This window comes from Corvus moneduloides, chromosome 16 (genome assembly GCF_009650955.1).
Source record: "Corvus moneduloides isolate bCorMon1 chromosome 16, bCorMon1.pri, whole genome shotgun sequence".
Classification (NCBI taxonomy): domain Eukaryota; kingdom Metazoa; phylum Chordata; class Aves; order Passeriformes; family Corvidae; genus Corvus; species Corvus moneduloides.
The window spans coordinates 15,532,157-15,550,448 of record NC_045491.1 but is presented as its reverse complement, the minus strand read 5'-3'; the positions used below and the strand labels follow the sequence as shown (position 1 = coordinate 15,550,448).

Below are 18,292 nucleotides of genomic sequence, written 5' to 3'. Positions count from 1 at the left end.
ACAATGCTCCCTGTTCAGCATGGTGAGGATGGCACGGGTTGGGCTGGGACAACCAGGCACCCAGGGTGCCCTTGTCCCAAACCTGCACCACTGTGGTGGTGGCAGTGCTGCTGACAGTGGTCACAGCAGGGCAGGGGACCCTGGTGCCTGCCACGGGCATCCTGGCAGTGTTTGCCTAGCTTGTGCCAACAGTCCTGGGGCAGGACCGTGCCATACCACCCACAGCTATGCTTCATGGCATGGGATGGCACGGAACGGCTTCCTCCCCTTGGCACAGCCACAGAAATGTCAACCGAAAGTAATAGATTGTCCCTTTAGTCTCTGCCTGCGGCGCTCCCTCCTCCACCCCTGCCGAGGGAAGGCACAGAGGTGGCTCTGTGCTCCTGTCACCGCTGTCCCCTCAGGCCACGGAGTATTCCCTGCGGCCCCCTCCTGCCACCGCGCATCCCTCCAGCCACGGAGCACCCTGGCTGCGGTCTGGGACAGGGTGCGGGACCGGGAGCAGGGACACGCTCCAGCTGGCACAGCCGGGCCGCAGGGCACTCCCGGGGCTGGCCGGCTCCACAGGTGCCGGGGCAGGCAGGCGGTGAGCTGGGGTGTGCCACGCGCCCGCCCCGAACTGGCCAAGCCGGCCGGGCCGGCCTCGGGGCAACCCTGCGGATGCCAGAGGCTTCCCCGAGCGAGGCCGGGTGCCATGGCCGGGCACAGGGAGCAGGGCAGGGAGCAGGATGCCCCAGGGCTGGGCACGGCTTCACAGCGGGCACTGTGCAGCCGGGGCTGGAAGCAGGTGGCAGTGACATCCTGCTGCCAACCTGCCAGCCCAGGGTGGGACAGTGAGGGTTGTCATTTGGGGACCAGCCCAGCACCCTGCAGCCCCCAGCACCGGTGCTGCCCTCCCATCACAGCATGGCCTGATCCTGCCCCACACTTCCCCAGGACCGGGTTTGGGGTGTGCACCAGTGGGGGAACAGGATGCAGCCCCACATCCGTTGGGGTGCTGTGCCCATGGGGGCCCCCGGCTCAGCACCCCCCTTCCCTTGCAGGGTGACCATCCCGCTGTACGACGCCGACACGGGGCTGCTGGTGCTGGCAGGGAAGGTGAGTTCCCGTGGCTGGAGGGTTAGGGAGGCACTGGGGGGACAGGAGGATGCAGGGGGGTGTAGTGAGGTGCATGTGGGTGCACCAGTGGAGTACAGGAGGGTGCATGTGGGTGCGCCAGTGGGGTGCTTTGTACAGCCCTGCTCATTCCCTGTCCCCACCACCTTTCTTTCAGGGAGAAAACCTCCTGTACTGCTTCGAGGTGGCCCCCACACAGCCAGCACTCACCCAGGGTAAGCAGGTCCCGTCCCACCATCCCGGGGGGCTCACCACTGCCTGGCCACCCACCTCACAGCCACCCTGCCTGTCCCCCAGTGACCCAGTGCCGGACAGAGGGCAGCACGCGGGGCCTGGCGGCTGTGCCACGCCTGGCCCTGGATGTCATGGCCTGCGAGGTGCTCCGTGTCCTGCAGCTCACTGACACCGCCCTTGTCCCTGTCAGCTTCCTGGTGCCACGCAAGGTAAGGAGGCCCTGCGGGTGGCACTGTCCCAAAGGTGCCTGGTGTCATCTCACGGGTCACACCTCACCAGCACTGGGTGACAAAAAGGACCTGGCTGCAGTGAGACCCCACTCCCCAGCCTGGGAACAGCAGGAATGGAGGTCAAACCTGGGTGCTGATGGTGGGTTGCAGTCTGGGTACTGGATTTGGGAAGCCGGGTGCTGCATGCAGGATTGGGGTGCTGGAGCGTGGGTGCTGACAGCTGGGTGCCACTTGCTGGGTGCTGCTGTGCAGTGGGTGCTGCTGTGCAGTGGGTGCTGGGCACTTTAAGCAGCTGAAATTTGGGTGGTGGGTAGTGGGGTCTGGGTGCTGGAAATGTCTGGGGGTGTCCAGGGGTGCCCCAGCTGCGGCAGGACAGAGGCTGTGGGATTTTGGGAACACCCACCTCGCCCCATCCCCTCTCCCACAGTCTGTCCAGGAGTTCCATGAGGATCTGTTCCCTGACTGCACGGGGATGCTGCCAGCCACCGATGCCCAAGGCTGGTGGGCAGGGGACAGCCAGCAGGTCAGTGTCATCCAGGGGGGGTGTCCTTGCTGGTGGCATTGCCACTGTCCCATGCCCACCGTTGTGCTCAATGCAGGTGGGGAGGGTGAGCCTGCACCCTGCACGGAGACCCACGGAGACCTTCACGTCCCCCATCATTGCTGGCACCAGCCCCACCAGCACTGGCCACACAGACACCGGCACCAGCCACACCGATGCCGACACCGGCCACACTGATGCGGACCAGAGTGTGAGCACGGGGCGCTGGAAGAGTGCTCTGAATGCTGTGGGGTCGGGTCCCTGCTGCCCTCATCCCACAGGCCAAGGCTGGGGTGCCAGCACCCCCTGCCCACTGGCTCTCTCTCCCATAGGAAGCCAGTGGCTACTCCTCACCATCCTCACTGGCCTCACCAGGCAGCGCGGCCACCTCGCTCTCAGCCAGCACCGGCCCCTCCAGCGGCTTTGCCAGCAGCCCCAGCCAGAAGTCCCTGCAGAGCATTTTGGGTGAGCAGGCAGTGGGGTGGGCTCGGGGTGCCCCACAGGGGGGATTCAGGGCGCTCACCCACCCCTCGCCCGCTCCAGGGCCCAGCTCCCGCTTCCGGCACGCGCAGGGCCGGGTGCTGCACCGCGACTGCCACCTCACCAACCTGCGGGGGCTCAGCCTCACCACGCCGGGCGAGTGCGACGGCTTCTGCGCCAACCACCAGCGCGTTGCCCTGCCCCTGCTCTCTGCCGGTGGCCAGATCGCCGTCCTCGAGGTACCCCGGTGTGGCGTGGAGGCCGGCACGGTGCCGTGTGTGCCGTGCTGGTGACCCCCGGCTCTGTCCCGCAGCTCTCCAAGCCTGGCCGTCTCCCCGACGCGGCCGTGCCCACCATCCAGAATGGCGCAGCAGTGGCCGACCTCACCTGGGACCCCTTCGACCCGCGGCGCCTTGCTGTCGGTACGTGTGGTGGGGCCGGGAGGGTGCCCCAGCTCCAGGCGTGCCAGATCACCACATTAACCACTGCCCATCCCTCCTGGTGCACAGCGGGCGAGGACGCCAGGATCCGGCTGTGGCGGATCCCTGAGGGAGGGCTGCAGGAGACCCTGCGGGAGCCTGAAGCTATTCTCCGAGGTGAGGGGACACACTGAACACCCCAAACTGGGGACAAACCAGCCTGGTTGCACCCACAGCTGGGGACAACCACGCACTACTGAACCTCACCAGGTCACACGGAAAAGATTTACTCCATCCGCTTCCATCCCATGGCATCCAATCTCCTGGTTTCCTCCTCCTACGACATGACCGTGCGGATCTGGGAGCTGAGCGCCGGGCAGGAAGTCTTGTGCCTGCGGGGACACACAGATCAGGTAAGGGATGACAAATCCAGGGACACCTGAGAGGCATCTTTGGGACATTTGCAGGGGCACAACATCTGTCTCTCCAGATTTTCAGCATGGCTTGGAGCCCAGATGGGAAGAAGCTGGCAACGGTGAGCAAAGACGGGCGGATACGGCTCTACGAGCCACGGCGCAGCTCTCAGCCTCAACAGGTACAATCACAGCCCTGGGGACAGCCTGGAGAGCTGGGGGTGTGGGCAGGAAACCCTCCCTGTGGGCACATGACTGCAACCCCAGCTCTGTCGGAGCAGGCAGGGTGACCTTCACCCCCATGCAGGAGGGCCCAGGTCCCGAAGGGGGACGCGGAGTGCGCCTGGTTTGGGTTTGTGGTGGTGACTACCTCCTGGTGTCCGGCTTTGACAGGTAAAGAGGGGGATGCATGCCAGGGCAGGGGTCACCAGGGACGCTGTGCTTGCTCTCATTGTCCCCTCCCCACAGCCGCAGCGAGAGGAGGATCCTCCTGTACCGGGCACAGGCCCTGCCTGAAGGACCCTTATCTGTCCTTGGCCTGGACGTGGCCCCTTCCACCCTCCTGCCCTTTTACGATGAGGATACCAGCGTCGTCTTCCTCACCGGCAAGGTGAGAGCTTGCCCTCCAAAAAACTGTGGGGCTCCCTGCCTACAGCACCCCACAGTGTGGAGGGACCCTCCATGTCCCCTGACAGCCCCCATCTCACTCCATCCCCAGGGTGACACCAGAGTCTTCCTGTACGAAGTGACCCCCGAGCCCCCCTATTTCCTCGAGTGCAACAGCTTCACCTCCAACGAACCCCACAAGGTAAACGGGGGATGTGCTGCCTGTCTCTGACCCCCTACCTGTGCTCCCAGACCCCACTCACACCCCCACCCCACCAGGGCTTCGTCTTCCTGCCCAAAACAGTGTGCGAGGTGCGGGAGGTGGAGTTCGCCCGGGCGCTGCGCCTGGGGCAGAGCACCCTGGAGCCTGTGGCTTTCCACGTGCCGCGCGTCAAGGTAGGTGGCGGGGGGGCCTGGCTGTATTTTGGGAGAGGGACAGGAGGCAGGGCACCCCCCTGAGCACCCCTTGCCCCCACAGAAGGAGTATTTCCAGGACGATCTCTACCCGCCGACCCGCATGTGGTGGGAGCCAGCCCTGGGTGCAGGTGCCTGGCTGGACGGGCAGGACGGGCAGCAGCGCCGCGCCAGCCTGCGCCCCGCAGACATGGTGCCAGGTGGGTGCAGGGGCTGGGCGAGGACGCCTAGCCCTCAGGGATGGCTGGGGAGGGCTTTAGTCAGTGGGGTAAAGCTCTCCTGCCCCATGGTGACACCACTCTCACAGTGAGTGAGGCCCCAAAAGAAGCTCCGGCTCGGAAGTTCGTCCCTGCCTCTGTGTACCTGGAGGAGAAGACTGATGAGCAGAAGAAGGAGGAGGTGGGTTCTGGGATGACCACCCTGTGGCGGGGCCGGGGGTGATGCCCCGCGCCCCACGGCTCTGCCCGGCCTCTCCTCACAGCTCCTCAATGCCATGGTGGCCCGGCTGGGCAACAGGGACGACCCGCTGCCCCAGGACTCCTTCGAGGGCGTGGACGAGGACGAGTGGGTGAGTGCGGGAGGGGGGACACACGACCCCCGGGTGGGTCGCACCCGGCCCCGCCGTGCCCCTCACCCCTCGGCCTCCCGCAGGACTAGGCTGGAGCCGGCACCCCCAGGAGCTCCCGGGACCCCCCGCACCCGCCGGGCCCGGCGGGGGGACCAGGAGGGGGAGGAGGAGGAGGAAGAGGAGGAGGAGGCGCAGGGCCCGCCGTGGGCAGGACCCGCTATTAAAGCCGCTGCACCAGCACCGTGTCCTGCCGTGATCCTGGGACACCGGGGGGAGGACCCGGGGATGGGGGACACAGAGGGAACAAGGGGGCACGTGGACCGGGGGCGACACAGGGACCGGGGATGGGGGGACACAGGGACCGGCTCCAGGGGGACACGAGGACCGGGGTGACACAGGCACCGACAGCGGGGGGACACGATAACCGAGGGGAGCGCAGGCACCGAGGGGGACCGGGGTCCGGGGTATACAAGGACCGGCTTCGGGTGGACACAGGGACCGACACCGGGGGACACGGAGATCGGGGAGAACACAGGGACCGCCGTAGGGGGAAATACGGGGACCGGCGCCGAGGGGAAACAGGACGGGTATCGAGATAACACAGGGGCCGGGGATGGGGGGGACGCGGGGACCGGGGGAACAGGGCAACGGGGCCGGGGAAGTCGCGCCCCACCCGCCGGGCCTCCCGCGCGGGGAGACCGCCAGAGGGCGCTGTGCCTGCCGAGGGGACGCTCCGCCCGCGCCGGCGCCGTCTCGGTGTCCGCCGTGACCGTCACCCCCGGCCACGTGACCGCCGGGGCGGAAGCGGCGGCGGGGACATGGTGAGAGGGGACGGGGGGACGGGGCGGGGGCACTTCGGGGACGGGGGAGCAGAGGTGGGCTGGACAGGGCCCGGGGAGGGGCAGCGGGCTTGGGAATGTGCGAAGCAGCTGGTTCCGGGAGGGCCAGGGCCAGTGGAGAGAGGAAAGGGACGAGGGAGTGGGTCACAGGACCAGAGAAGGGGGAAGGGGGCATGGGGAGGGGTGACAGGGACAGAGGAGGGGGGACAGGACCGATGGAAGGGAAGCAGGGACAGCGGAGGGGGTCATAGGACCAGGGGAGAGGGGACAAGGCATGGGGACGGGGGACAGAGACAGGGGAGGGGGGACAGGGCCTGGGGAGGGGACGGGGTCTGGGAAAGGGATCGCAGGGTGGGGGGACAAGGACAGAGGAGGGGAGACAGGGCATGGGGAGGGGGGACAGGGCCAGGCACGGCCATGACAGTAGCCAGGGAGAGTCAGAGCAGACCCGCAGGGAATGGGGAGAGGTGTCAGGGTCAGGGTTGTGCAGGGCCCATGGGGAGGTGGCAGGGCAGAGGAGCCATGTGGGAACAGGGCCCGTGGTGGCTGTGACAGCAGGGTGTCCCCGCAGGCCAAGTACCTGGCACAGATCATTCTGGTGGGGGCCCAGGTGGTGGGACGGGCCTTCATGCGGGCGCTGCGCCAGGAGTTTGCAGGTAGGAGCTGGGATGCTGGTCTATGTGCTCCGTGTGCCCACACTGCCCTGCTGGGCACTGCTGCACATCCCACCCTTCCCAGGGCATCCCAGTGCTCCCCATCCCCGGCCATGCCCGCAGGGGACGCTGCCAGGTTGCTCAGGGTGACAGCACCCGCATCCCAGCACTGGCCTGATGGTGTTTCATCCCAAGCTGTGCTCCCAGCAGCCTTCCCAGGCTCCATCCTGGCCCTGGCACTGCTGCCAGGCTCCCAGAGATCCCAGCACCCCAAAGGGCAGAGCGGGATAATCCCTGGGATGTGGCAGCCCCAGCCCTGCCTTGCCTGTAGCAAACGGTGCCTGCCTTGTCCCTGCCACCTCCCTGCCACTGGGACGGCATCCAGATGACCCCAGGGGTGGCTGGATGGGGACAGAGGGGAACACCGGGGTCTGAGCACCTCAAAGTCCACAGGCTTTGCTGCCTGGCCCCCCTGAAGGCTGGGGGTGGCAGGGGCAGCGTGGGGGACTCAGGGCCTGGGTGTCTCCAGCGAGCCAGGCAGCAGCCAATGCACGAGGACGCTCCGAGAGGCCCCAGTCCGCTGCCGCCTCCAGGATCATCGGCATCAGCCTCCAGGAAGCTCAGCAGATCCTCAACGTCTCCAACCTCAACCCTGAGGAGATCCAGAAGGTAGAGCTTCCTCGGAGCCGGGGAGGGACGGTGCTGGCAGGGCCCTGTCCTCTCCAAGGGTGCTGCTGTGCATGGGGGTTACAGCTGTGCTGTCCTAGGCCCAGTTAATCTCAGTTTGAGAATTCCCTGCCCCAGCTGGAGCAGCCCTCTGGGCTTGGCCTCTGCATCTGCCCAGCAGGGCTGCTCAGGGAAGGGATGTGGGATCACTGGAGGTGCCCAGCTGGGAACATGGGGACTCACAAGGGGTGTCAGGCAGAGCCAGCCGTGTCCCCAGGATCACTCTTCAGCAATGCTGTGGGGAGTGGGAGGCTCCCAGGGCTTGGGAGTGGGAATGACGAGGGTGGAGGTGACTCTGACCCAGAGCTTCTCTCCGCAGAACTACGACCACTTGTTCAAGGTGAATGACAAATCAGTGGGAGGCTCCTTCTACCTGCAGTCCAAGGTGAGCACTGGGAGCGGAGGCTGCACCTTCCCCTGCCTGGGTTTTGGGACAGGCAGGTCTGAGTATCCCCGTGGATGAGGCAGGGAGAGCAGGGGGCACCTCATCCCTCCGTGTCACCCCATCCCTCCATGTCACCCCATGTCCCACAGGTGGTGAGAGCCAAGGAGCGGCTGGACGAGGAGCTGCGCATCCAGGCCAAGGGCGACAAGGAGAAGGGGCAGAAAGCCGAGACGTGACTCCTGCCACCCCTGCCCCCCGTGTCCCTCACCCTTAACTTATAGGTAGCCAATAAACACCGTGTCCTCCAGCACCTGGCCTGGCTGCTCCACACCCGGGGAGGGAGTGGGGACCTGCCTGCCCAGCGCTGCCCCGAGGGATCCCAGAGGGATCAGCCTCTGCGAGGGGCTGCGTTTTCCCAGGGGAGGAGGAGGAGGCAGCTGGGGAAGAAGGGGTGTCCCCAGGGCATTGAGATTGCCAGGGCTCAAATGGCACTGGGGGAGGCTGCAGGAGCTATTTTTGGTGGGGAGGTTGGATGCTCTTGGATTGAGTGCCTGGCTACCTCTGGCTCCATACCCTGGGAGTGCTGTGCCATTACCTTCTCCCCGTGTGGATGACTGCTGGGTCAGGGTGAGGGGCTGTGAGGGGACACGCTGTGGCTGTCCCCACCTGCAGCTCACCCTGCAGACCCTGGCAGTTTCACTGGTGCTGAGGCTGCTTGAGCTGGAGGATGGGGACACAGCTGGGGGTCAGGCAGAGCCAGCCATGCCCCCAGGGTCACACCCATCCCCCCCTGCACCCCTCTGCGCCCAGCACGGGCTCCTCACCGCTGCCACCGTGACCACTGGACTGAAACAGGAACTTACTTCAACTTCACTTTATTGTTTTCTTAATAAACTTCCTCTCCCCTGGACGAATATAGTGTTACAGTCGTTAGCTTATCTCGTACTTGTGCAGTCCTTACACGCTACGCTAACAGCGATGGAGCCCAACAGGAGGAAAATAAAAACAACCCAGAAACTACGATAGAAAGGCACTTCGAGACCGTTAAAATACTGATGTCCTGGAATGTGCAACAACAAACCAACGAGGAGCGAGGAGACGTTTCACCGGCCGGGGCGGCCTGGTCGAGGGCCCGTGGCCATGCTGGGCAAGGGCAGCGCCGGGCGGCCGCCGGTGAGGGCAGGGAGACCGGCTCCCTGCGGGGCACGGGGGGCTCCTTCAGCACGGAAGGGCAGCACTTGGGGAGACCCCCGTGGCTCGGAGTGAGCGGGACGTACGTGTGACCCCCGGGGGAGGCTCCGAGCCGCGCCCGCGCTGAGGCTGGGCACGCTGCCCCACGGCCGGGGGCTCCCCCGGGAGCATCCCACCGGGGCATCCCGAGGAGTGGGTGCCCGGCAGCCGGTGCCGGCCGTGCCCGTGCTGCCCGCATGCGCTCGCGGTGCGTGGTTAGGTATGAACGTAGCTAGAGGGGGGCTGTGCCCCGGCGAGCAGCACACGCGGCCGTGTGCCTTGTCACGGGAGGGCCGGGGAGGCGGCGGGACGGGGGCGGCCGTGGGGAGGGAGGGAGGGAGGGAGGGCGCGGGCGGCGCCAGGCCGGCGAGTGCCCAGCCAGCTGGGCCCGGCAAGGGTGCCGTGGCCGCGGCACTGCCCGCCGCCGTGCTGGCCATGCCGGGTGAGATGGCACGGCCGGGCACGGCTCGGGACTGCGGGAGCGGGTGGTCCCCCGGCTGTCACCCCGCTGTCCGTGCGGCGGGAGCCTGGGGGCTGCGGCCCCCCACAGCAGCACTGGGGCCTCGGGCAGGGAGACGCCGAGTCAGCGGAAGCAGGAGAGCCCAAGCGGGACCCTGTCGGAGCAGGGGGCTGGTCGAGAAATAAATAGCGGCGTATCCGGCTGCCCAGGGCCGGGGGGAGCAGGGGGACCCCCCTGTGCCCCATCTGCCCCCAGCACGGGGTCGCAGCCGGCTCCGGCCGCCGAGGGATTATTGCTTTTCTCAGAAGAGTCCGTTCTTCTTTCGTGACGGGTAAAAGCACGAGCGAGGCCCCGCCGGGGCTGCACGGGGAGGAGAGGGCCATGCCCCCCGTCCCCAGGGAGCGAGATCTGCCCACGGGGCCGGCGGCTGGCCCCGGGCATCGTCGGGCCCCTCAGTTGACAGCGGCGGGTTTGAGCAGCAGGGAGCCGGGGGGGATGAGCACCCAGCCGGGGGGCAGGGCCTCGGGGCTGCCCCCCGAGCTGACACCGGCCGAGAGGTCGAGCACGGCCCCCGGCAGCAGGGCCAGGCTCTCGGGGGGCACCCGCGGCCGCCCCGGCTCCGTCCTTTCGCCCCTCTCCTTCCGGCTCTCCAGCCCCTTGCCCGCCTTGGGCGGCCGCCCCTCAGCCCCGCTGCCCTTCTCCCCCTCGGCCTTGGCCCCGCCGGCCAGCAGCGACATGACGGGCAGCCCCAGCCCCGCCGCGAAGGGCGAGGGCAGCAGCGGGCTCTTGGCCAAGTTCAAGGGGCCGCCGTTGAGGGGCAGGACGGGGCCGGGCAGGCCGGGCAGGGCGCCCGCAGCCCCGCAGCCCAGGGCGCTGAGGTCGAGGGGTGCCGGTGCCAAAGGGATGGGCAGCGCCGGCAGCCCCGGCGGAGCGAAGAGGGCAGCGGGGTTGGGGATGACGAGCTGCGCCCCGTTAACGTAGGGCACCTCCGCCGAGCCCAGGGGCGTTTTGGGAGGCGGGTGGACCTTGAGCATCTCCGGGTGCTCAGGGGACACAAAATGGCCGTGGGCTTTGATGTGCTTGCGGAGGGAGCTGGGGTCGGTGTAGCGTTTGTGGCAGCCCGGCATCTTGCAGGAGTAGGGCTTCTCCACGTAGTGGGTGCGGGTGTGCTTGAAGCGATCGCTGGAGTTGGAGTAACGCTTGTTGCAGCCTTCGTAGGGGCAGATGTAGGGCTTCTCACCTGTGGGACAGCACCGGGTCTGTCGGGGGCACCAGCCCTGCCGTGTCCCCTGTGATCCCCCGAGCCCCCTGCTCCCCTGGTGAGGGCAGTGCAGGGGCTGCGCTGACCTGTGTGCGAGCGGTTGTGGATTTTCAGGTTCTCCAGGCGGGAGAAGCTCTTGTTGCAGGTGGGGCAGCGATGCGGCTTCTCGTTGGTGTGCGTCCGGATGTGGATCAGCATCTTGTACCTGCCGGGTTTGGGGCAATCACAGAGTCATGGAATGGGTTGGGAACACCTTAAAGCTCGTATCATTGCAACCCCCTGCCATGGGCAGGGACACATTCCACTATCCCAGGTTGCTCCAAGCCCCATCCAACCTTGGGCACTTCCAGGGATGGGGCAGCCACAGCTGCTCTGGGCAACCTGTGCCAGGGCCTCCCCACCCTCACAGGGAAAAATTTCCTCCCAAAATCCCATCTAAATCTCTCCTCTTTTAGTTTAAAACTGTTCGCCCTTGTCCTATCACCATCTGCCCGTGGAAGCATCGGGGAGGGAACGCTAGGGAGGGGGGTGAGCCCTGACTTCCAGGGCGAGTCCTTGCCCCGTGCCTTGGCTATGGGGTGGGAGGATGGGGACATCCAGGCCAGCACAGTCATCCAGCCCCCCAGGACCTCACCCCCTGCATGAGAGGGAGGGAGGGATGGACAGATGAGTGGATAAATGGAGAGATGGATGGAGGCTTCCCCTGCATAGCCCCAGTGCCAGGCTCCTGCCTCCCCACAGCAGAGACTCCAGAGGCCCCAGAGATCCCCCCTGCCCACCTGGCATTGAAGCCCCTGCCATGGCGGGCACAGCCCTCCCAGTGGCAGCAGTACCCCGCGTCCTTCTCGGGTTTGACGTGGAAGTCATTGACATGGTCCACCAGGTCTTGCAGGAGGTCGAAGAACTGGTTGCACTGTGGGCAAGAGGCTGGGGGTGAGGGAGCCCAGCGGGGTGGGCACCAAGGGGGGCCCATCCCCCCATCATGGCCAGCCCCTGCCCCCCATCCCATCCCAATTCCCATCCGCACCCCCTGTGCAGCAGCACCAGCATTTGGGGAAATGGAAACAGCCCTTTGCATGACCCCCAGCCCCATATCACCCCCCAGCACCTCTGCACAGCCCCCACCTCCCCATCACCACTTTTCCAGCCCTGCTTGGCCCCACAGCCCCAAAACTTGCCCACAGCCCCACAGAGCTCCACCATGGCTTTCCAGCCCCATGTCCTCTCCCCAGCCCCAAAATTACCCCGCGTGCCCCCCATCCTTGCAATGCCCATGTGGTCTCCCAGCCCCCCATCACCACCCCCAGACCCTCAAAGCTCCCACACACCGCCACCATAACCCCCGCAGCCCCCAGCCCTCCCTGCTGACCTTGGACCAGCGGCAGACGAGCTGCTTGGGCAGGGGCAGCTCGGGGGGGAGCCGTTTCTCCTTGCTGGGGGGCAGGAAGGCGGCAGGGGGCAGGTGCAGGGCCCCCCCAGCCCCCAGCGGCAGGAAGAACTGGAAGGAGCTGGGGAGGCCATCGATGTAGCGCAAGGACTGGAAATCCTGGAGCAGAGTCCGAATGGGGGAGCGGTGGGGGACAGGGCCAAGCTGCATGGAGACCCCCAGAGACCCCTCCGAGCCCTCCCAGAGACTCCCCCCAGCCCCCCAGGAACCCCAGAACCTCCCAGAGACCCCCCAGAGATCCCCCTTCCCCCCGAGATCACCCCAGGCTGCCCAGAAAACCCCTGGATCTGCCACCCCCCCTCAGGGACCCCAAAACCCCATAGAGGCCCCCCTTGACACCCCAAATAGACCTCCGAGGAGCCACCCCGGGGATGCCTCTGGGGTCGGGGACCAGGGGGGCCAGGCAGGACATTGACCCCGGGCTGTGTTTACACCGGGAGCACCGGGCACGCTGCCGAGATCGGGAACGCCGTCCGGGCACAGTCCCCATCGCTGGGGACACCTCGGGGGAGGGTCACGGCCGTACTTACGTGTGGGGTGAGGGGGCCGGGCAGGTCCCCGCTGCCCTGGCGCTCAGGGGAGAGCGACGCACTGCCAGCCGGAGACTCCCCCCCGGAGCGGGGCGAGAGGCTGAGGTCCACCACCGGCACGGCGGCCGGGAAGCGTCCATCCCGCGGCTCCACCAGCCTGGAGTGTCCCAGGAGCCCGGGGGACGGCGAGGCTGGCACGGCCCGGCGACCCGCCCGGCTGCCCCCTCGGCCATCCCCGGCCGGCGGGGTGTCCGGGCGCTGGGGAGCGCGGGGTCGGGGGCCGGAGGGGCCCCGCTTCTCGCGGGCAGCTCGCAGCTTGGAGATGCTCAGCTTGAGGTCCAGGGGCTCCTCCAGGGAATGCATGGTGCCGGGGTGGGCTCTGCGGGGGACACCCAGGGGTCAGTACAGGGGTGCGGGGCATCAGTGCCACCCAGAGCATCGGCCCAGCCCGGCCCCATGGCAATGCCCGCTCTGCCCCGGGCTACAGGACACGGTGCTGGCACAGAGACCATGCCGTCCCTTCCGGCCACCCTGCCGCGGCCCCCTCCTGCAGCGGGCAAAGGGCAGGGCATGGCACCGGCCCCCCCCCGTCCCCGCCCCGGCCCTTCGGTGTCCCCAGTGTGTCCTCTCCGTGTCGCCGGCACAGCCCCTTGGCCCGTGACCAAACCTTGCCGGGGATTGCCAAATCCCCTGGGCACCCGCGGCGCTGGAGCTGTGGTGTCCCCATTCCGCCCCCCCCCCCCCATCCGTCCCTCCATCCATCCGTCCGTCTGTCAGTCCCCGCGGGCCTGCCCCAGCGAGGCCTTTCCCAGAGGCAGAGGAGGGCGGTGGCGGCCATCAGCCCGGCGGTGACCCGGGCGGCCGAGCCCGCTGGCCCCAGCCCCGGAGGCGGCAGAGCTTCCTCCCCCGCCGGGGCCCCTTCCCCGCCGGCCAACGCCGCCGCTGCCGGGGCCGGGCAGGGGCTGCCGGCCGCACGGCGTGGCATGGAATGGCATGGAATGGCACAACACAATGCCACCCTCGTGGCTCGGCCGCCGCACATCTGGCGGGCAGCTGAGAACGGGCAGCTCGGTGCAGCAGTGAGCGGCCGAGCCAGAGCCGATGCGGTCCCCCGGCTGTGCCCCCGCGGCCACCCGCATCGCCCAGGGCAGGGTGGGGGCGGCCGAGGGGCCGTGTCGGGGGGCACGGCGCACCCAGCACACGTGGCAGCGGGGGGGCCCCCTCCGTCCCCACCCCGCCCCGGGGGGCCCGTCCCCCGCCCTGCCCCGCCGGAGGGGCCCCCCGCGCTGGCGGGGGTCCAGCCCGGCTCAGACGCTGAGGAATGCGGAGGAGCCGCGGGGGGCATGGGGCCCGGGCGGCGGGGCGGGGGACCCCCCGCCTGCACCCCTGTGCTGGCCGAGGGGCCGGTCCCAGGGGGGGTTCCTGTCCCAGGCTCCCAGGGTGGGAGGAGCTGCCCCACGGCATCTCGTCACCCTGAGCCTGCCGTGGCCGTGGGGTCAGCCCCATAGTCGGGTCCCTCCTCTCCAGTGGGGGGGGTCCCTGCCTGAGCATCCACCTCCTCCCACCGCTGTGGAGGCTGCCCCATCTCAGTGGGACAGGGACAAGCACTGAGCTTTCCCGGCCATGGGGCCTGCCCACAGAGGGATCCTTCCCCTCTGGGGGGTCCTCACCCTGCGCCCCATTGCGGAATGTGCCCATGGGGTGTCCCCACCCAGAGCCCCACCATGGTCCTCGGGCTCCAGCAAACCCCCAAGTGCCCCACAGCTTGGTGGCACAGCTTAGGGACAGACAGACACAGGGGCAGGACCCCACAGCTGGGGTGTCACAGCAGGACCCCCAGCCCAGGGAGTGGGACAGGGTGCTGGCAGCCCCCCAGCCACGGTGGTCCTGCACTGGGGCCAGGCAAGGCGTCACGGCTGGTCCCACCACGACGGTCGTCTCCTCACGTCCTCAGGGTTGGGAGGTTGGGGGGTCCCGGTGCGGGCGGTGCTGGGTGGGGACCGCAGCCATCCCCGGGCGGGCCGGGTGGGAAAGGGGCCTCCAGCCGCTGACGCCAGGGCTCCCAGCGCGGCCGCGGGCGGGCGAGCAGGCGGCTGCCAAACCACGCGGCCTCGGGAAACGGGGCGCCGCGGGGGCCCCGCCGGGATGGGGACGGGGACAAGCCCTGCGGTGGCTTGGCCGGACGCCCCAGCACCTGCGGCCCCCGCGCGAGGCCCCTGCCCGCTCCTGCCTGCCCCTGCCTGCTCTCCCCCCATGGCCTCTCCTGCCCGCGCCAGGCGCTGCCAGCCCAGCCCCAGCCCAGCTTCCCCCCCGCCACACCAGTTCAAACCAGTCCGTCGCGGGGCTGGGCCCAGGGGCTTCCCAGTCCGGGTGGGGGCCGCTGGGATGGAGCCCGGGCGCGGGGGAAGTCCCCCCATCTCCACCAGTCAGGCCGGGGTCCCCTGGGCCCCCCACTCTGCCTGGCCGCCGGCACGGCTGGGGGACCCGGGGTGACCCCGGTACAGCCGGCGGGGTGCCAGGTCTCCAGGCTGCTGGCATTGCCGGGGCGTCGTGTATCCCCCTTCCAGCCCCAAACCCGCCAGGAATAGCACAGAGGGACCGCGGGACAGAGGCTCCCGCGGCGCGGTGGGCTCGGGGATGGCGGCCGTGAGGGATGTCAGTGCCATCGCCAGGGGATGGTGACCCCGGGGCTCGGGGAGTGGGAGTGATGCCAGCGCTGCAGGCAGGGCTCGGTCTCCGCCGCCGTGGCAATTGGTAGCGGCAGGCTGGCACCGTCGCGACGGGGGGCAGTCCCCGGAGCCCCCCGTGCCAGGGCAGCGTGGGTGGGTTGGCAGGATGTGGGTCATTGTCCCCACGGCTGCTGGCAGGACGCGGGCCCCCGTGGGACCTGCCATCCCTCCTTGTCCCACTGCAGATGGTGCTGGCACTGCCACAGCGACTCCTCACAGGAGCCCACCGGTGCCTGACGGGTTTGTGGGGGGGTCGCATCCTGCTGGTAGCTCCATCTTGTCACTGTGTCCCTCAGCACCCGTCACCCCTCACCAGCCGGGCTGGCGGCAGCTCCCAAAGGTGTCCCCAGGAGTGGACATGGCTGTGGTCCCCGAGCTGAGGCCGGTGCCACAGTTCCCCCTTCCCGGGCATGTGGAAGCCATAGGGATCCTGGCAGAGGGCTGACACCAGCTCCCTCCCACCCCGGGAGCAGCCCCACAGCAGTGCCGCCAGCACCAGGGCCCCTGCCACCCCTGCCTGGGGACGCAGCTGGAGCAGGCGGGGACAGCAGCAAGGTGGTCCCCAGCACCCAGCGGATCAGCACCCTGGGTGCGGCAGCATCGTCGGGATGGGGGCATATGGGGACCCTGGTTGGGGGAGGTGGTGACAGCAGGGTGACAAAGGCATGGGGAAGGGGAGGTGTCCACTGGCTGCAGGGTTTCTCCATGCTGGGCACGCAGCGAGTGCCTGCAGCAGTGCCTGGGGACATCGGGGGGAATCTGTGGTCCCCGCCGCTGGCACCTCAGGGAGGGGGGGCCACACCGTCCTAGTCCCCAAAACACCCCGCAACGGCACAGCCTGGGCTTGGCCACCCCACGCCTCAGCCCCGCGAGGCCGCGGGACTGTCACCCCCCATGGTGGGGACTTGTCACTTCTCATGATGGGGATCGGGAGCCCCCCGCGAAGGGGACCGGGGTGACGGGTGGCTGCCGGGCGGTGGCACCGCGGGCGTGGGACCGGGATGGGGACGCCCTGCACCCCCCACCCAGTGCCAGCCCTTCCCCCCCCCACCCCGCACCATGGGGACACTGGTGTGTCCCCGGAGGTGGCCGCAGCCGGGCAGAGCCACCCAGCACGTCCCCGCCGCAGCCCCCGCCCCACGGCCAAGGTCAGGACACCCGCCCGGTGTGCGGGGGGACGGCGGGTGACGGCCACCCCCCTGGCACCCACCGGGCAGCGAGGAAGCTCCCTCTCATCTCCCTTGGGGGTGCAGCGGGGCCACGTCTCCCCCGACCCGCTCCCTGGGCGGGGGGGCTGCAGGTGCCAGGGGACCCCCCGCACCCCCGAGGGTGGCGAGGAAAGGGCTCCCCGCAGGGTCTCCCCTCCCCCGACGGTGGCAGCATCGTCCTCATCCTCATCCTCCTCCCCTCCGCGGTGCCCGGAGCGCGATCGTACCTGCGGCGGGGGCTCAGCGCCGGGCGGGAAGCGGGGCGGGGTGCGGGGCTCGGCGGAGCGGGGCCCCCCGGGGCCGGTGCGGGGCGGCCGGGCCGCTCCGCCACATCCGCAGGGGCTGGGGGCGGGGGTGGCGGCGGCGGGGCTGGGCCCCCCCTGCCCGGTCCCGGGGGCGGCGGCGGGGCGGGGGCTCTGCCCGCCGTGATTTATGGCCGCCCCGCACCGAGCGGCCCGGCCCCGGCTGCGGGCGGCGCTGGGCGGGGGCGGGGGCGGCCCCTCCCCGCCCCCGCGGGGGGCACCGGGGGGCACCGAGCCCCGCCCCGGGGGGGGGGACCCGCGGGGCAGACCCGCCACCCCCCGCACAAGGTCACCCCGACGCTGCAGCAGAGCCGACCCCCCACCCCCGCGTGTCCGTGTCCCCCCCGCGTGTCCCTGTCCCCCCCCGGGGACGTGGCGGGGCGGGGGGCGGCACCCACCGGAGCCCCCACCCCGTACCAGGGCAGCTCGGGGGGAAGGGTGGGGGTCACACCGGGGAAATGGGGGGGTTGGGGGGGGGGGATCCCCCTCCCCGCAGGAGCGGCGCCGCCCGCCCGTCGCGTGACGTCACAGAGCGGGGCTGGCGTCACGCCTGGCGGGGGCCCCCGCATGACGTCACCGCCGGGGGGGTTGTCCCGGGGCCGCGGCTCCTTCCGGCGGCAGGATGTGGCGGGGCCGGCCCGGATGCTGCAGCCTCGCCGGGGGGGTCCCTCCCCCGGGGCCCACGCGGGTGGCTGGGCACACCCCACCCGTGATTTTATTTTGGGGGTGGAATGCAGCTGCGGTGTCCTCAACGGCCCTCCAGAAATTCGGGGGGGGGGGGGGTCGGGAGGGGGGGGACACACAACATTGTCCCACGCGTTTTTTGTTTGGTTGTTTTTTTTTTTTGCGGGGAAAGCTGCATTGTCCCAGCAGCGCCACTATGAAAGGGGGGGGACACGCACGTGGGGGACAGCACTGTCCCAGGCTGGTGGCGGAAGTCACACCCCACCCGTGGTTGTTTTGGTTTTGGTTTTTTTTGCAGGGGGAGATGCGGTGTCCTCCCTAGGAAAGGGAGGGACGCATGGGGAGGAAGCACCGTTCCATGCGGACTTTTGGGTGGAGAGGGAGCTGCTGTGTCCCCAACAGCCCCACAAAAGGTGGGACACGAATGAGGGGCAGAATTGTCTCACGCGGGCAGTTGAAACCACATCCCACCCGCGGTTTGGGGTTTTTTTGGGGGGGCGGGGGGGGCCAGAGGTGCTGTGTCCCCAGCAGCCCCGCAGCAGAACGGGGGACACGAATGGACAGGCAGCTCTGACCAACACAGGCGGCTGAGGCCACGTCCTACCCGTGGTTTGGGTTTTCTTGCGGAGGGGAGCCGCTGTGTCCCCAACATCCCCGCCACAGGGAGGGGAGACACGGGAGGGCAGCAGTGTCCCACGCGGGTGACCGCAATCCCACCCTACCCGTGGGATTTTTTTTTGCGGGGAGGGAAGAAGCTGTTGTGTCCCCAACAGCCTCAGTATAAAAGGGAGGGGGGTCGCGGTGGTCCCCGTGCCGT

General features: G+C 68.9%; 3 protein-coding genes across 6 annotated transcripts in view; 2 read left to right on the top strand and 1 right to left on the bottom strand.

The window, feature by feature from the left end:
- The window catches only part of CORO7 (coronin 7), a 36,264-nt gene extending 31,003 nt beyond the window's left edge, over positions 1 to 5,261 (top strand). For all 3 annotated transcript variants that reach the window (XM_032126482.1, XM_032126483.1, XM_032126481.1), the window contains 19 exons: positions 1,044 to 1,098; positions 1,274 to 1,331; positions 1,414 to 1,559; positions 2,008 to 2,103; positions 2,180 to 2,332; positions 2,454 to 2,586; positions 2,665 to 2,840; positions 2,915 to 3,023; positions 3,111 to 3,197; positions 3,291 to 3,433; positions 3,511 to 3,615; positions 3,741 to 3,826; positions 3,902 to 4,043; positions 4,152 to 4,241; positions 4,319 to 4,435; positions 4,518 to 4,653; positions 4,761 to 4,852; positions 4,935 to 5,021; positions 5,105 to 5,261. In XM_032126482.1, coding sequence (XP_031982373.1) covers positions 1,044 to 1,098; positions 1,274 to 1,331; positions 1,414 to 1,559; positions 2,008 to 2,103; positions 2,180 to 2,332; positions 2,454 to 2,586; positions 2,665 to 2,840; positions 2,915 to 3,023; positions 3,111 to 3,197; positions 3,291 to 3,433; positions 3,511 to 3,615; positions 3,741 to 3,826; positions 3,902 to 4,043; positions 4,152 to 4,241; positions 4,319 to 4,435; positions 4,518 to 4,653; positions 4,761 to 4,852; positions 4,935 to 5,021; positions 5,105 to 5,110 — 2,017 coding nt within the window. In that variant the 3' untranslated portion in view covers positions 5,111 to 5,261. The remainder of the gene's footprint in view (positions 1 to 1,043; positions 1,099 to 1,273; positions 1,332 to 1,413; positions 1,560 to 2,007; positions 2,104 to 2,179; positions 2,333 to 2,453; positions 2,587 to 2,664; positions 2,841 to 2,914; positions 3,024 to 3,110; positions 3,198 to 3,290; positions 3,434 to 3,510; positions 3,616 to 3,740; positions 3,827 to 3,901; positions 4,044 to 4,151; positions 4,242 to 4,318; positions 4,436 to 4,517; positions 4,654 to 4,760; positions 4,853 to 4,934; positions 5,022 to 5,104) is intronic.
- Positions 5,262 to 5,676: 415 nt separating this feature from the next.
- PAM16 (presequence translocase associated motor 16) lies at positions 5,677 to 8,534 on the top strand. Of its 2 annotated transcripts, XM_032126488.1 has the most exons (5): positions 5,677 to 5,842; positions 6,432 to 6,516; positions 7,043 to 7,182; positions 7,559 to 7,624; positions 7,774 to 8,534. In XM_032126488.1, exons 1-5 carry the CDS (start codon positions 5,840 to 5,842, stop codon positions 7,858 to 7,860), a joined length of 381 nt encoding a protein of 126 aa, XP_031982379.1. In that variant the 5' UTR covers positions 5,677 to 5,839; the 3' UTR covers positions 7,861 to 8,534. The 2 variants fall into 2 exon arrangements, with proteins under 2 accessions (XP_031982379.1, XP_031982378.1); XM_032126487.1 differs by lacking the exon at positions 5,677 to 5,842 and having other exon boundaries at positions 6,279 to 6,516.
- On the bottom strand, positions 8,484 to 16,784 carry GLIS2 (GLIS family zinc finger 2). Its single transcript, XM_032126485.1, has 6 exons — positions 16,717 to 16,784; positions 12,553 to 12,931; positions 11,945 to 12,121; positions 11,355 to 11,488; positions 10,662 to 10,780; positions 8,484 to 10,554 (listed from the first exon to the last, which is right to left on the bottom strand). Exons 2-6 carry the CDS (start codon positions 12,913 to 12,915, stop codon positions 9,767 to 9,769), a joined length of 1,581 nt encoding a protein of 526 aa, XP_031982376.1. The 5' UTR covers positions 12,916 to 12,931; positions 16,717 to 16,784; the 3' UTR covers positions 8,484 to 9,766.
- Positions 16,785 to 18,292: the final 1,508 nt, after the last annotated feature.

What these genes read in the sequence shown, in the direction of transcription:
- PAM16 (XM_032126487.1), top strand. Translation starts at nt 6,318, where the DNA reads ATGGGGAGAGGTGTCAGGGTCAGGGTTGTGCAGGGCCCATGGGGAGGT. An exon ending in GCTGCGCCAGGAGTTTGCAG is followed by an intron (nt 6,517 to 7,042) that starts GTAGGAGCTGGG and finishes GGGTGTCTCCAG; the next exon opens with CGAGCCAGGCAGCAGCCAAT. An exon ending in CCTTCTACCTGCAGTCCAAG is followed by an intron (nt 7,625 to 7,773) that starts GTGAGCACTGGG and finishes CATGTCCCACAG; the next exon opens with GTGGTGAGAGCCAAGGAGCG.
- GLIS2 (XM_032126485.1), bottom strand. Translation starts at nt 12,915, where the DNA reads ATGCATTCCCTGGAGGAGCCCCTGGACCTCAAGCTGAGCATCTCCAAG. An exon ending in TCGTCTGCCGCTGGTCCAAG is followed by an intron (nt 11,489 to 11,944) that starts GTCAGCAGGGAG and finishes TCTTGCCCACAG; the next exon opens with TGCAACCAGTTCTTCGACCT. An exon ending in CCACAACCGCTCGCACACAG is followed by an intron (nt 10,555 to 10,661) that starts GTCAGCGCAGCC and finishes GCTGTCCCACAG; the next exon opens with GTGAGAAGCCCTACATCTGC.